Source organism: Carassius carassius, chromosome 3 (assembly GCF_963082965.1).
Source record: "Carassius carassius chromosome 3, fCarCar2.1, whole genome shotgun sequence".
Taxonomy (NCBI): Eukaryota; Metazoa; Chordata; class Actinopteri; order Cypriniformes; family Cyprinidae; genus Carassius; species Carassius carassius.
In genome coordinates, this window is record NC_081757.1 from 2,022,746 (window position 1) to 2,038,484 (window position 15,739).

The window sequence follows — 15,739 nt, forward strand, 5'->3', positions numbered from 1 at the left end:
CCAGCAACCAAAACCCAGCACCGCTCTCGCTCTACGAGCCGCAAACCGCCAGAGAGACGGGGACCTCGGCCCAGGATTGTGCTGAACCCCGAGCCTCCGAAGCCCTCCTGACCTTCGGGCTGAAAAGACCGTGGTTAAGTCCCGCTGCGGCCGGACCACCACACAAGAAACCTCACATGCTTCCTCCAATCACCTCACTAAAGGTGGTTGGAGATGTCTATACTGCAGTAAACGAGCCTGTTACAATGCACGCACGCCTGCACACAAACGCCGTTTTCACGGCGACCTCAATAAAGCACAAAAAGAGCTTTTTCTATGTAGGCAGTGTGCCCACTACACAGTACGCACCCCTACATGTATACACACTCCCCCAAGTGTCACAAAGACACACTCGGGTCTCCTTTCATGCCCACCTTCCTGCTCGCGCCGGAGGTGCTCTAAATGTAGCGCGCGTGCCCACTTCTCAGTGCGCAACCCTACAAATAAGCGCTGTCACCACAGTGTCACAAGCACAGCATACTCGAGCTACTGGTCCCCTCATAACAGGCGGCCAGTGCCCGAAGCACATTCAACCCATAGCCGCACGAGCCGCTGCATGGCAGGCCATCCCCGGCATATCAAATTGGGTTTTGAATATAATAAAACAAGGTTACTCGCTCCAGTTCGCTCGCAGACCGCCGCGCTTTCGCGCCGTGGTCGAAACGAAAGTGAAAAGCGAAATGACACACGTCCTTCGCGCCGAACTGATAAACCTTCTTGCAAAAGGGGCGATAGAAACTGTCCCCCCTGCGCAGCGCGAGTCAGGCTTTTACAGCCGCTACTTCCTCGTACCAAAAAAGGATGGCGGTCTCAGACCCATCCTAGATCTCAGACGTTTGAACAAAGCGCTTATGACGCGATCGTTCAAAATGTTAACTACCAAACAAATACTCGCGCAAATTCGCCCGAGGGATTGGTTTTTCTCAGTGGATCTGAAAGACGCTTACTTTCACATTCAAATAGCACCCCATCACAGGCCATTCTTGAGATTCGCCTTCGAGGGGCAGACTTATCAGTACATGGTTCTTCCATTCGGCCTCTCCGTAGCGCCCCGTACGTTTACACGGTGCATGGATGCCGCTCTCGCACCCCTGAGAATGCGGGGAGTGCGAGTATTGAACTACCTCGACGACTGGCTAGTTTTAGCCCATTCCGAGGAACTACTGACGACACACAGATCCTGGATCCTCAGCCATTTAGAATGCCTGGGTCTCACGATCAACACTGTCAAGAGCGCTCTGTCTCCCAGCCAGAGGATTTCCTTTTTGGGTATAGACATAGACTCTGTGACATGTACAGCGCGTCTGACGTCACAGCGCGCTCTCACTATTCAGCATCTAGCCGTGTCGTTCAAAGCCGCGTCTCTTTACCCGCTCAAACGATTTCAGGAAATGCTAGGTCTGATGGCATCAGCCTCTGCGGTTCTCAAACTGGGCCTGCTGCGCATGCGCCCACTACAGCGCTGGCTGAGAGACCGTGTTCCAGCGCGCGCCTGGATTTCCGGCCGCGCGCGCATCAGGGTGACCCACGGCTGCATCACAGCTCTGGCCCCTTGGAAAATAGCCAACTGGTATCAGTTAGGCGTAAGCACGGGCGCTGTCTCGAAATGGAAAGTAGTCTCGACAGATGCATCCAACCTCGGTTGGGGCGCCCTGTACGAGGGCAGGTCTGCCTCCGGCCTCTGGTCGAGCCCGGAGCGACTGTTACACATAAACTGTCTGGAGATGATAGCGGTCGAACTATCCCTGAAAGCTTTCCTCCCATTTTTAAAGGGCCACCACGTTCTGGTCAGATCAGACAGCATGTCAGTGGTGGCCTACATAAATCGCCAGGGTGGTGTCAGGTCAGAAACCTTGCACACCCTGACCGAACGTCTTCTGACATGGGCACATTACAATCTGCGCTCGCTAAAGGCAGCGCATGTACCTGGCATCCTGAACCGGGGCCCGGACATGCTTTCCAAGGCGAATGTTCCCCCTGGGGAGTGGTCTCTTCACCCACAAACAGTTCAGTTGATGTGGAGCATCTTCGGCAGGGCAGAGGTCGACCTCTTCGCCTCAGAAGACAACGCTCATTGCCCAATATATTTTTCAAAGAGCAGGGACGCGCTGGCCCTCGATTGGCCCAGACGCCCGCTTTATGCCTTCCCACCGGTCGCGATGCTACCGCAGGTCATCGATCGGGTCAGGAAGAGCAGATGTGCTATGCTGCTAGTAGCCCCACTCTGGACGACCCAACCTTGGTTCTCCGAGCTGATGCAGCTGTCCAGTACAGCCCCATGGCCAATACCGCTGCGGAAAGATCTCCTCACGCAGCTGAAGGGCGCGCTCTGGCATCCCCACCCCGAACTTTGGGCCCTTCATGTATGGCCCCTCAACGGGTACCCGGGAACCTCCCTGAGGGAGTGTTAAAGACCATTACGGAAGCCAGAGCGTCCTCAACCAGGCGCCTGTATGCGCAGAAATGGTCAGTGTTCTCCACCTGGTGCGGGACACGGAACCTAGACCCTCACTTATGTGACGTGATGGAGATACTCTCCTTCCTACAGGAGCGTTTAGATGCGGGCAGATCCCCGTCTATGCTCAAAGTGTATGTGGCAGCCATTGCAGCTTCTCATGCTCCGGTGGCCGGCCTATCACTGGGAAAAAACGAACTGGTCATTCGTTTCCTTAAGGGAGCTCGTCGGATGAACCCTCCCCGACCCCCTTCAATCCCTTCCTGGTCTACGGTCCTAGAGGCCTTAAAGGGCCCCCCTTTTGAACCGCTTCAGTCTGTCGATATGAAGCTTCTTTCGTTCAAAACCGCTTTTCTACTGGCTCTGGCCTCAGTCAAGCGAGTGGGGGATTTACATGCGCTATCTGTAAGCGCTGACTGTCTCGAGTTTGGGCCTAATGACTCCAGAGTCATTCTCAGACCAAGACACGGCTATGTCCCCAAGGTGCTCTCAACACCGTTCAGAGCGCATGTCATCTCGCTGTCAGCCCTTTCCTCGCAAAGCGACGAAAGCAATGCGAGCTTCATCTGCCCCGTCAGGGCTCTCAAAACCTATATTGCGCGCTCCGCCTTATTCAGGAGGTCGGACCAGCTCTTCATATGCTTTGGTGGGCGCACCCGAGGTCTCGCCACCACGAAGCAAAGCCTATCGCGATGGATAGTAGACACTATCTCGCTGGCTTACAAATCTAAAGGCCTTCACTGCCCATTCGGCATCAGAGCCCATTCCACCCGAGGTATGGCCTCGTCATGGGCGTGGTCCTGCGGGATACCACTGGATGATATCTGTGCGGCGGCAGGCTGGGCCTCTCCGTCCACATTTATTAGATTCTATAATCTGCAAGTCCCTGCCCTGCAGGCCAGGGTACTTTCTATATAGACGTGCTAAGCCTTATCACGTCCCCCTTTTTTCGTTCCCTATATAAAGCTCACTAAGGTTGGCTGTTTGGACTGGGATTTCTCCTGCTATAAAGCCCCGGGCTCTCGCCTTGGGCTGTGAAAGGTCGAAGTTCCCGAGCACGCACGGCGTTTTACATTGTGTTCCCATAGCGTAAGCTAGCTTACGCAGTACGAGAGTACTCTCGAACGAGAGTACTCTGCCGTGCTATGTGCTCGGACCGGGTGATCGCTTCAGTCGATTTAAAACCTGATCCCTATGGTGAAGCGGTGGCTTATATAGTTCCAGCCACGCCTATTTTGGCGCGCTCTGACGTCCAATGGGCGCGAAGCGCCCCCATTGGTTCGTTCCTCTCCGCCGCCTCACCATAGGTTGCTGCAGTTGCCGCAGCACAGCCAATAAGCGCGCGAGCCGCTTCGCTTGGGTCTGCTGTGCTGCAGCACTGCTTTTTACATTAATTAAAAATTAAGGATAATTTTTGGCTTCATATTCTCGAGAAAAGGGGACCTTTTCCCATAGCGTAAGCTAGCTTACGCAGTACTCGTTCCCTCATCTCAGGGAACCGAGGTTACGCTAGTAACCGAGTACGTTCTCCTACTTGTCAGTGTTTTTTTAATCTTATTTTATCGTGAGAAGGAATCTACTGAAGGGCATTTTAAATGTTGGATGCAAGAAAGTGGAAACGTAAAAAAGTTTTTCGGTTTCGGCTCAAACATTGTTTATGAGACATTCATTTGCCACTCGTGGTCAGTTCCGTGTATGAGGAAGAGTGGAGCAAATAGAAATCGGAGATATAAGGGGACTATTATATTCCTGTGTTTACTTCTGTCCGGTGATATACATCAATGTCCCGGTCCCATCTCGAGAGATAATCAACAGCGAAGCCTTGCCGACTCGAAGTCTTATTTGGATGTGCTGAGTGCGTCCGGCCAGGAGGATCGACTATCTGGTGCTACAGCGGGTTGGAATTATATTGCTGAACATTGGGAGAATTTTACTTCTCTGCATGAGGATTCTAGAGATGTGTCACGGCAGGAGATGATTCATCAGGTTGATGGAACTGAGACCTGCTCCAGGTTGGTTGGCCCGGAGCACGAGGACCACCAGCTGCGTGAACAGGTTTTGTTAAAGCAGCACAAGCATCGGGATGAGCCAGTTAGCTCATTTCGGGAGGATGTTGCTTGTGGTATTGACTTAAGGAAGACCACAAATGGTCTAATTATTGCTCATTTAAATGTTAGGAGCATACTTCCAAAGATCTCTGAGATAAGACTGTTATGTTCGCAGTTTAATTTGTCGGTACTAGGGTGTAGTGAAACTTGGTTGGACGGTTCGATTCTGGATTCTGAAATTGAAATAGCAAATTACAATTTGATAAGAAGAGATAGAAATCGTAAAGGTGGTGGTGTTTGTGTATTTGTCAGATCGGATTTGATGTTTAATGATAGAAATGATTTGGTCAGTGCTTCTATTGAGGCCGTGTGGGTGGACATTTTATTACCGAAGTGTAAGCCCATTTTAGTTGGGTCTCTTTATCGTCCTCCGGATCAGAGGGATTTTTATGAATTGTTGGAGGGGGTCTTAAATGATTGTGTGAAACACCATGATTCCGAAGTTATAATTTGTGGGGATTTAAATACAGATATGTTAAAAAGTGACTCTGTAATGTATAAGTCTTTTAAAAAAATTTGTGATTTGTTTTGCTTTGAAACAAATTATTACGGTGCCAACTAGAATTACGCCAAAAACTCAGTCTGTTATTGATGTGATATTAGTATCTGACACAAAAAAATAGGCTGTAGTGGTGTCATGGATTGTTGTATAAGTGATCATTGTTTAATATATATATATAGAAAAGTGAAGAAGACGAAATTTTATGGTCATAATACAATATCCGTGAGATCTATGAAATATTATTGTCCAGAGTTATTTTGTGACTTACTGGGAAAAGTTGATTGGTCTTGTGTATTGAATTGTAAAGATGTTGATAAAGCTTGGGTGGGTTTTAAGGTAAAGTATTTAGTAAGGTACTAGACAGGGTAGCTCCGTATAAAAATGTAAGAATTAAACAGCGATCAGAACCTTGGATTAATGATGATATATTACAGAGGATTAAATTAAGGAATGATAGTTTTAAAAAGTTTAAAAATGATTTGGAAGTTAGGAGTTTTGAGATTTATAAATTAAGAAGAAATGAAGTTAGGGGTTTGATAAGAGAAGCAAAAAGAAATTATTTTAAAAATAAGATAAATGAAAATCGACATGAGCCAAAAAAGCTATGGGGTGTGCTAAAGAATTTAGGTTATTCAAATGCTTCTAAGGAAAAGTCTCTAAATATCAACCTAAAGGTGGAGGAGGTATTCATTTCTAATCCAAAGGAGGTTGCTGAAACTTTTAATCATTATTTCATATCATTAGCTAAAAAATTATATAACCAACTTCCAGAGAGGCCTGATGTTTATAACAAGACACAAGTGAAATCTTTTTATGGGAAGCGTGGAATTATTCAAGATTCTTTTAAGTTGATACCAGTAACTGAAAGTGAGGTTTTTAAATGTTTAAATGAAATAAAAACAAATAAAGCTTCTGGGATTGATAATATTCCTGCAAAATCTTTTAGGGACTCCGCTAGAGTAATTGCTCCATATGTATCATATATCTTAAATTTATCAGTTGAACAAGGAGTAATACCAAAGGAGTTTAAGAGTGCTAGAGTTATACCACTATATAAGAAAGGTTGTAAGTTAAATATGGCTAATTACAGGCCTGTCTCTGTTTTGGGTGCAATGTCTAAGATATTGGAAAGAGTTGTCTATGACCAAATTGGAAAATATATTAGTAAAAACAATATTTTATATGATTTACAGTCTGGTTTTAGACAGTTACATTCAACTGAGACTTGTATATTATATATGACTGATAAAATAAGGAAAGCGGTTGACAATGGTAAATTCTGTGGAATGGTTATGTTGGACCTACAGAAAGCATTCGATACTGTAGACCACACAATTTTACTGTACAAGTTAAAGGCAGTTGGTTTTGATGAGAATTCTCTTAGGTGGGTTCAGTCCTACCTTGATGATAGATGCCAGAGGGTAGACATTAAAGGTATTTTGTCTAGTCCTTTATTTATTAACTCTGGAGTTCCTCAAGGGAGTATTTTAGGTTCCTTATTTTTTCTTTTATACATAAATGATCTTAAAGCAGCATGCTCAGAGGAACTTGTTCTGTACGCAGATGATGCAGCGGTTTTAATATCTCATCAGGATAAGGGGGTCATTGAAGAAAAGATGACTTTTCAGCTAGAGGCGATGTCTAAATGGTTTTTAGATAAAAAACTATCCCTACATGCAGGAAAGACTGAGGCCATTCTGTTTGCATCTAAAATGAAATTAAATAAGGATGATACCTTCGTAATTAAGTTAAATGGTAAGGCAATAGAGGTTAAATCTGTGGTAAACTATTTGGGCTGTTTAATAGATAATAAATTAACGGGTGATTTGATGGCTAGAAAGGCATTTATAAAAATATGTGGTAAAATTAAGTTTTTAGCGAGGCAAGCCGGTCTATTAGACATTCACTCTTTAAAATGATTAGCAGGTGCCTTGATTCAACCTCATTTTGATTATGCTTCCTCCTTTTGGTATAATGGTTGTTCCCAAGTTTTGAAGAATAAATTGCAAAAGGCTCAAAATAGATTAGTTCGGATAATTTTAAAGGTGCATTCTAGGGCGCAATTTACATAGTGAAAGTTTTAAGGAGTTGGGGATATTGACGGTGGAAAAAAGGGTGATATTTTTAAAAATGGGTCTGACACATAGGATTGTCAATAATGTGGTTCCAAGGTATTTAGAAAATTATTTTTATATGGTGAGTCAGCAGCATTCATATAAAACTAGGGGTAGGGATTTTAATATTTGTCCATGTAAATTTAAGAGTTTGGTAGGGAAAAATTCCTTTTTATATACTAGTGCTATAGCATGGAATAAATTACCAGTTTCAATAAAGGGAGTAAAAGATTTTTTGAGTTTTAAAAGAATGGTAAAAAGATGGCTGTTTGGTGAGGGTAGTTAGTGTGTTTTGTGGTGATTTTATTGTAAATTGTGTCATTTAGTGGGATGTTTAGTGTCAGTTGTGATTTGTATGTTTGGTGAATTATCTCTGCTATATAGTTTAAAAGTAGATTTTTATTGATGTGATAAATTATGATTAGGAGATACTGTATGGTCTGTCTATTCTGCACGTACACATAACCTTTATACTTAACATCGAGGGCCGCAATGGAAACAAGCCAATGGCTTTATTGTGTTTTTATCCTCGACAGTTTTTTCTAAAGTGTATGGAATACTTGTATTTTGTACAATTTTATAAACTTGTCAAATAAATTTCAATTCAATTCAATTCAAATGGTGAAATAGAACTGAAAGTTGGCCTGTGTGATTTGCAACGGACTGGATAAGGAGAATAAATATTGAAAATAAGTATTATTTGATGTGCTTTTTTTAGTAAAGGGAAAGCCCTATTAGTGTAGCTTTTATGTTTGAGTTTAATTTGACGTTTTCGTGGTTGGTAGCACTCATGGTTAAGTTGTAGGTGGCTAAATAATAGTATACACTACTTTTGATCACATAAGCAATGAATGTGCAAGAGTTTTTATACAAAATAACTTTATAAAAACTTAAATAGACTTTTAAATTGCTATGTTTCAGCATTTAACTTGTTATTCACCATGGACGGCATTTCAACTCCAACCAACAATGGCAGCAAATGCTAGTGACAAGTACTATCTTTATTAATTAAATTAATATTAAGTTGCATTTAGTATGTGCTACGGTAGCTGTATATTTAAACTGGAATTTCTCAAATTAATTGGTTCCAGAGCCACCTCTCAATTACACTGAAATATGTTACTTTTTTGAGTAATGAACTGTTTATGCTACAAATTAAGTTCCTCTAACCCAGCATAGTTTGTTTTTTGAACATTATTTAATTTAGAAGTCATCATAACTTCAAAACACTTGTTTTTAGAGTTTATATCTGACCAGCTGTGTCCTCTTGACCACCATCTGTCCCAGACATCTATAACGATGCCTGCCTGGCTGGACGTAACTCACGTCACTGCTGGATTGGTCACACAAGCTTGGCTATATCACAGTAACTCAATGCCTTCTCCAGAGAGCGTCTTTCTACAATTCCACAATAGCACCACTCAGCACCATAGGATCACAGTTTGACTCTCGGTGTTTTCCCCCAAAAGCCATATTTTGATTCCAAAAAAACAGCACAGATCGGATTATAATCTCCTTGCCTTCACCTCGATTCTGGCTTTGTGTGGCTTGAATGACAGGGAATGATGGAGAATCTGTTGCAGTATTACCGGTCTTAATGTACCACTAAAGGGATTAGCTGTTACTTTCAAGGAAGATGATGTTTTTAATATATATTTCATGGATAAAATCGTCTTTTCTTTGCTTCTAGTACAGTTTCCACTCTATTGAAGAATTTACACTAGATGTTGGAAGATGAATGCAGGAATTTACTTCACTCTTAAAGGGATAGTTCACCCAAATAGCAAAATTATGTCATTAATAACTTACCCTCATGTTGTTCCAAACCCGTAAGACCTCCATTCATTTTCTGAACACAGTTTAAGATATTTTAGATTTAGTCCGAGAGCTCTCTGTCCCTCCATTGACACTGTGTGTACGGTCTACTGACCATGTCCAGAAAGGTAAGAAAAACATCATCAAAGTAGTCCATGTGACATCAGAGGGTCAGTTAGAATATTTTGAAGCATCGAAAATACATTTTGGTCCAAAAATAGCGAAAACTACGACTTTATTCTGCATTGTCTTCTCTTGTGTCTGTTGTGAGAGAGTTCAAAACAAAGCAGTTTGTCATATCCGGTTCACCAACGAATCATTCGATATAACCGGATCTTCTTGAACCAGTTCACCAAATCGAACTGAATCGTTTTAAACGGTTCACGTCTCCAATACGCATTAATCCACAAATGACTTAAGCTGTTAAATTATCTAATGTGGCTCTCTGAAATTAGTTCTCTCTTCACAGCAGTTCAGTCAGTGTACTGTTTGAGTAAATGAATTACTCCGGGATATTGGTTTGTTTGAACTCGAAGGGAGTGTCAGCCACATTAAAAAAGTTAACAGCTTAAGTCATTTTGTGGATTAATGCGTATTGGAGACGTGAACCATTTAAAACGATTCAGTTCGATTTGGTGAACTGGTTCAAGAAGATCCGGTTACATCGAATGATTCGTTCGGGAACCGGATATCACAAACTGCTTTGTTTTGAACTCTCTCTCACAACAGACAGAGAGAAGACAGCTTTCCTTAGAAGCATTTGAATAACCTAAATTCTTTAGCACACCCCATAGCTTTTTTGGCTCATGTCGATTTTCATTTATCTTATTTTTAAGAGAAGACAATGCAGAATAAAGTCGTAGTTTTTGCTATTTTTGGACCAAAATGTATTTTTGATGCTTCAACAAATTCTAACTGACCCTCTTATGTCACATGGACTACTTTGATGATGTTTTTCTTCCCTTTCTGGACATGGACAGTATACCATACACACAGTTTCAATGGAGGGACTGAGAGCTCTCGGACTAAATGTGTTCCGAAGATAAACAGAGGTCTTACGGGTTTGGAACGACATGAGGGTGAGTTATTAATGACATAATTTTGCTATTTGGGTGAACTATCCCTTTAAATAGTGGTCGACCGATGTTGGTTTTTTGACAGCCGATATTTTGGAAATCGGGGCTGATAGACAATATAAAGCTGATAATTTTTTATTATTATTAATATTTAAGAATTTTGAAATCATTTGACAATGGATTAAAAAATAAATGTGTACAATAAACATACTTAAGATGATAGTGTTTTTCGCAAATAAATAAATATTTAATATAAATAGAATTAAAAAGGAAGTAAACACTGTAACCAAGAGGGCACTCAGTATTCTGGGAAGTTTGTGTGCACTGGGAATCATATTTTTCAAATAAAGCTAGGGTAAAAATTATTTTACACAGAAAATGACATGAATATGCAGAGAATTAATTTGCATGCAGAGAACAAGCGATCATGCTGGATAAAAACGCACAATTCACAAGATCTCACAGCTGGATTGAAGTTTGTGAGGTTTGTAAAATTCACTGTTCATTAGCCATTCAAAGATTTGTTTAAATAATATAAATGCGCATTTGCTTAATGCTGACGACTTTTGTCGCTGCATGTTGCCAGGGGCTGGCGATGAGGTTGCTAGTGGGCATTCTCAGTACTGTTTGCCTTGACAGCGAATCAGGTTTCTTGCCTCAAAGTACAAACATTTTGGAGGCAAAAGACTAAATATAATCTAAATCTAAATTAAATCCGTACATACAAAAAAAAAATCAATGAGAAACAGAACCTACTTTCTTCCATTGCGTATGTTTATCTGTATCTCAGACCAGAACGATCACATGAGCTCTACCGTCGTCTTTCCTATTGACTTTTGCTCCTGAAAGTTGCTCTTTATTTGCATCAAGTTGAAGGATTCTTAACTTTGTCGCGTGGTGGATATGCCCCATCAGGTTGCCGATGCCTGCTGTCACTCGTGTCGCCGGAAATCAGCAGCTCTCCATTGACACAGGATTGTGTCACTTTGCTGTTGCATGTCGCTTGTAGTGTTAATGGCTGTTTAGACATAACAGTTAACTATGATAGCGAACAAGGGGGAGAATGTGAGCTGTGTGCACTCAGGCGCTGCCATTCTCAGCACCGTCAAAATATATGTCCCACCTTGAACACATCGGCCAAGCAGAAAAAACGATTGGCCGATGCCAATATTTGGCGCTATATGTGTCAATCTATAAATGATATAACTAAACACATGAATAAATATTTAGCTGTGCGCTTGAATTTGTCATCGCATCATCCTGTGCAGTGTGGTGAATTATTATTGCTCATTATTGTCTATAGGCTATCTTAGTAATTTAAATAGCAAGGGCTATCTTAATATATTGATTAATAACATTAAATTATAATGTACCACTGTAATGACTAGACATAATCATTTCATGACACTTCTTTGTGTAGACAGTGGCATAACAGTGAAATAATATGTTCTTTAGCCATATAAATACAGTTGTAATGTACATGGGTAAAATTTACCCGCTGGCAGTTTTAGGTATACAGCGACCTCTGGCGGTTCTAGTGTTAAAATACATAAATCAGACAGAACAATCATTTCTATTCATTTTCCACTGATTTACAAATGACCATTAGCAGCTTCCAGTGCTGTCTGCCCATGTTCTCTTTTCCATGATCGCTGCTCTGGTAATAACATATTTAATTTCAGAACATTATAACACACATTAGACGGCAATCGGAAGTTATTACAAACACTCAATGGTAGTTTAAATTAAGTTTTGCGTAAAAACGGAATATACATTTTATTTATTGTCAAAGTCAAAGTCAAAGTCACCTTTATTTATATAGCACTTTAAACAAAATACATTGCGTCAAAGCAACTGAACAACATTCATTAGGAAAACAGTGTCAATAATGCAAAAATGATAGTTAAAGGCAGTTCATCATTGAATTCAGTTATGTCATCTCTGTTCAGTTAAATAGTGTCTGTGCATTTATTTGCAATCAAGTCAACGATATCGCTGTAGATGAAGTGTCCCCAACTAAGCAAGCCAGAGGCGACAGCGGCAAGGAACCGAAACTCCATCGGTGACAGAATGGAGAAAAAAACCTTGGGAGAAACCAGGCTCAGTTGGGGGGCCAGTTCTCCTCTGACCAGACGAAACCAGTAGTTCAATTCCAGGCTGCAGCAAAGTCAGATTGTGCAGAAGAATCATCTGTTTCCTGTGGTCTTGTCCTGGTGCTCCTCTGAGACAAGGTCTTTACAGGGGATCTGTATCTGGGGCTCTAGTTGTCCTGGTCTCCGCTGTCTTTCAGGGATATAGAGGTCCTTTCTAGGTGCTGATCCAGCATCTGGTCTGGATACGTACTGGATCCGGGTGACTGCAGTGACCCTCTGATCTGGACACAGACTGGATCTGGTGGCCACGGTGACCTCGGAATAAGAGAGAAACAGACAAATATTAGCGTAGATGCCATTCTTCTAATAATGTAGCAAGTACATAGGTTGTTATGGGAAGTGTTTCCGGTTCCGGTTTACCTAATTAATGCAGCCTAAAAATCCTTTAACGGATTTGGATAATAAAAGCACATTAGTATGTTATGTGTAAGCCAGGTTAAAGAGATGGGTCTTTAATCTAGATTTAAACTGCAAGAGTGTGTCTGCCTCCCGAACAATGTTAGGTAGGTTATTCCAGAGTTTGGGCGCCAAATAGGAAAAGGATCTGCCGCCCGCATGTGATTTTGATATTCTAGGTATTATCAAATTGCCTGAGTTTTGAGAACGTAGCGGACGTAGAGGATTATAATGTAAAAGGAGCTCATTCAAATACTGAGGTGATAAACCATTCAGGGCTTTATAAGTAATAAGCAATATTTTAAAATCTATACGATGCTTGATAGGGAGCCAGTGCAGTGTTGACAGGACCGGGCTAATATGGTCATACTTCCTGGTTCTAGTAAGAACTCTTGCTGCTGCATTGTCTTATGTAGCATGATGCTACAGTATGCATGAATGGTCACGTAACACATGCTCACTGCTCTGTGTGTGTGCACTTTGGATGGGTTAAATGCAGAGCACGAATTCTGAATATGGGTCACCATACTTGGCTGAATGTCACGTCAAAAAAAATAAAATAAAATAATGATCCAGAAAGATCTGGTAGGTAGGGCTGGGTATCAAGTTCGATACTTTTTAGGCACCGACCGAATTGCCTTAATAACATAAAGTATCGAGAAACGTCTCATCGTTCAGTAACAAATTTTGATACAGAAGGGTTAGTCTTATCAACGTCAGGGAGCCAATGAGCCTGCAGCACTAGGTGTGTTCGACCAGAAGCAGAGCAGATCAATCAATGTTTGATATCCGTAAGAGCGATTCGAAGGTGTACGGAGCAGTCTGCTCCCTATAGCTCTCGTGGTACTGTAATACACTGATCGGTCTGCACAATCAGTCCACGTCACCGGTTACACTCAGAGATTAAATGATACTCGCTGTACTGGCATTTCCACTGCTTTTCAAGCCAGCTTTCCACTATCTTCGACAAACGACAGACTGGAAGTCATTCATTTTCAATGGAGAGTAGCAGGGGAGCTGTGTGGAGTTCCGAACATATGCAGATGTTTGTTCATACTACACAACTGAAAGCACACGTACGCTCGCGTACGCACACACACACACACACACACACACAGCAGTGGGCAGCCATTTATGCTGCGGCGCCCAGGGAGCAGTTGGGGGTTCAATGCCTTGCACAAGGGCACCTAAGTCGTGGTATTGCCAGCCCGAGATTCGAACCCACAACCCTAGGGTTAGGAGTCAAACTCTTTAACCACTAGGCCACGACTTCCCCCCCAATAGAAATGTGCAGTTTAATTAAAGAGCAGGGAATGAGCTGCATCTAACTGTGAGACTCACTAGCCAAAATAAGAGCTTCTTCAAGGCACTTAAGTAATTTGAAGTTTTAATAGAATATCTAATATCTTCTTAAGCTGCATGGCTTGAAGTATCATTTGTTCCCCTAATACCAAAATGTAACAGGTTTAAAGGATTGGTACAAATCCCTAATTTAAAGTATGAGGAATATTAATTATGCTTTAAACCTCACTATTAATTACTTGATGTGTCTTTAGAGCCTTTTCCTATGAGTTTTTTCATGTGCTGATACATGACACTGATTGGTCCAGTACCAAGGGACCATGCACTCATGCTGTAGGTGATGGTTTATATTACCATTGGAAAAAGAAACCCAGACAGCCAGTCTGTGTTGAACTCTGACCTGCAGTATTCATTTGCATCTGCATTTTAAACTTGAATTTGCCTTCGGTTATAGAAAACAGTCACCGTAATGCGTTCACTTTTTTGCTCGGTGTACACTGCTTTACCATCCAAACTATGATATTTGTGTAGCAAGCATTTAAATGTCAATTGCCTTGCTGTAAAATCTGCAAACAGTCCAGACTGCTATAAAATCATAAAACCAGAAGCTGTTTTTCCATGATATTTGTCAGTGGTTTGTATTGCTAATCTTGCGCTTGTGCTTAAAATGGAAGTCATGTCATTTAATTGTCTTGGCTCTTTTTGAATGGCATCGGGAGTGAAATGGCTTACCCTTTTTGTAATACTAATTCTAATTAAACTACAGTAGTATCAGGGCTTGATCAGGGGAAATAAAGGCAGGTTGTGTAGAAGTGCCATTCGATACGGTGAGAGAGAAAGGGAAAGTGAGATGAGATAACTGTAATTAGAAGCCGAGGGAAGAGGTGGCCCTGACTCGTATGGAAGATATCCAAGGCTTTGTTAGTATTAGACAGGCAACACTGTCCGAATGCTAATACTTAATTAGGTTTGCTTGTTGTCTTTGTCTCTGAACGTGTGTTTGAATGACCCAAAACATTAAAAAAGGCACTTTGCAGTTTGAGATCCAGCTTGAAAGAAATCTTTTCATTTTGCATGATCAGTAAATTTTTGTGCTCATGAATTTGTTGTTTATGTTGCTGCAAAGGTTATATTTGGTGTTCTGGATATGTGTTAAATGTATGAGTAATGTACACCTTTGTAAAGTCCCTTTCTTCTCTTTTGCAGTGAAAGAACCTGGAGATGTCTCAGAAGAAGATATTCCTAGTATTGATTGCAATCAGTACGGTCAGCTTGCTTCTGCACCATGGGGGTCACTTGAACTTGTAAGAGCCTTTGAAGAACGATCCCTCCATTTATCCATACCTTGTTACTAGTGATGCACTGAAACGTTTTTTTAAGTTTACGTTTTTTACTTTACAAATTTTACATATTGCAACTGTAGCTCATGTACATTATCTACTGTATATTGTGTGCATGAAGACACTTACATGGTCAAAATGCATCTTTGGATAAGTGTCAATTAGGAAGTTGGGAAGTCGTGGCCTAATGGTTAGAGAGTCGGACTCCCAATCGAAAGGTTGTGAGTTCGAGTCCCGGGCCGACAGGAATTGTGGGTGGGGGGAGTGCATGTACAGTTCTCTCTCCACCTTCAATACCACGACTTAGGTGCCCTTGAGCAAGGCATTGAACCCCCAACTGCTCCCCGGGCCCCGCAGCATAAATGGCTGCCCACTGCTCCGGGTGTGTGCTCACAGTGTGTGTGTGTTCACTGCTCTGTGTGTGTGCATTTCGGATGGG

General features: G+C 42.0%; 1 protein-coding gene across 1 annotated transcript in view; it reads left to right on the forward strand.

Annotated features, from left to right (window-relative positions):
- LOC132116105 (galactose-3-O-sulfotransferase 3-like) overlaps positions 1–15,739 on the forward strand; it is a 39,463-nt gene that overhangs the window by 17,780 nt on the left and 5,944 nt on the right. Inside the window, exon 2 of the mRNA XM_059524696.1 lies at positions 15,167–15,264. Coding sequence (XP_059380679.1) covers positions 15,182–15,264 — 83 coding nt within the window. The 5' untranslated portion in view covers positions 15,167–15,181. The remainder of the gene's footprint in view (positions 1–15,166; positions 15,265–15,739) is intronic.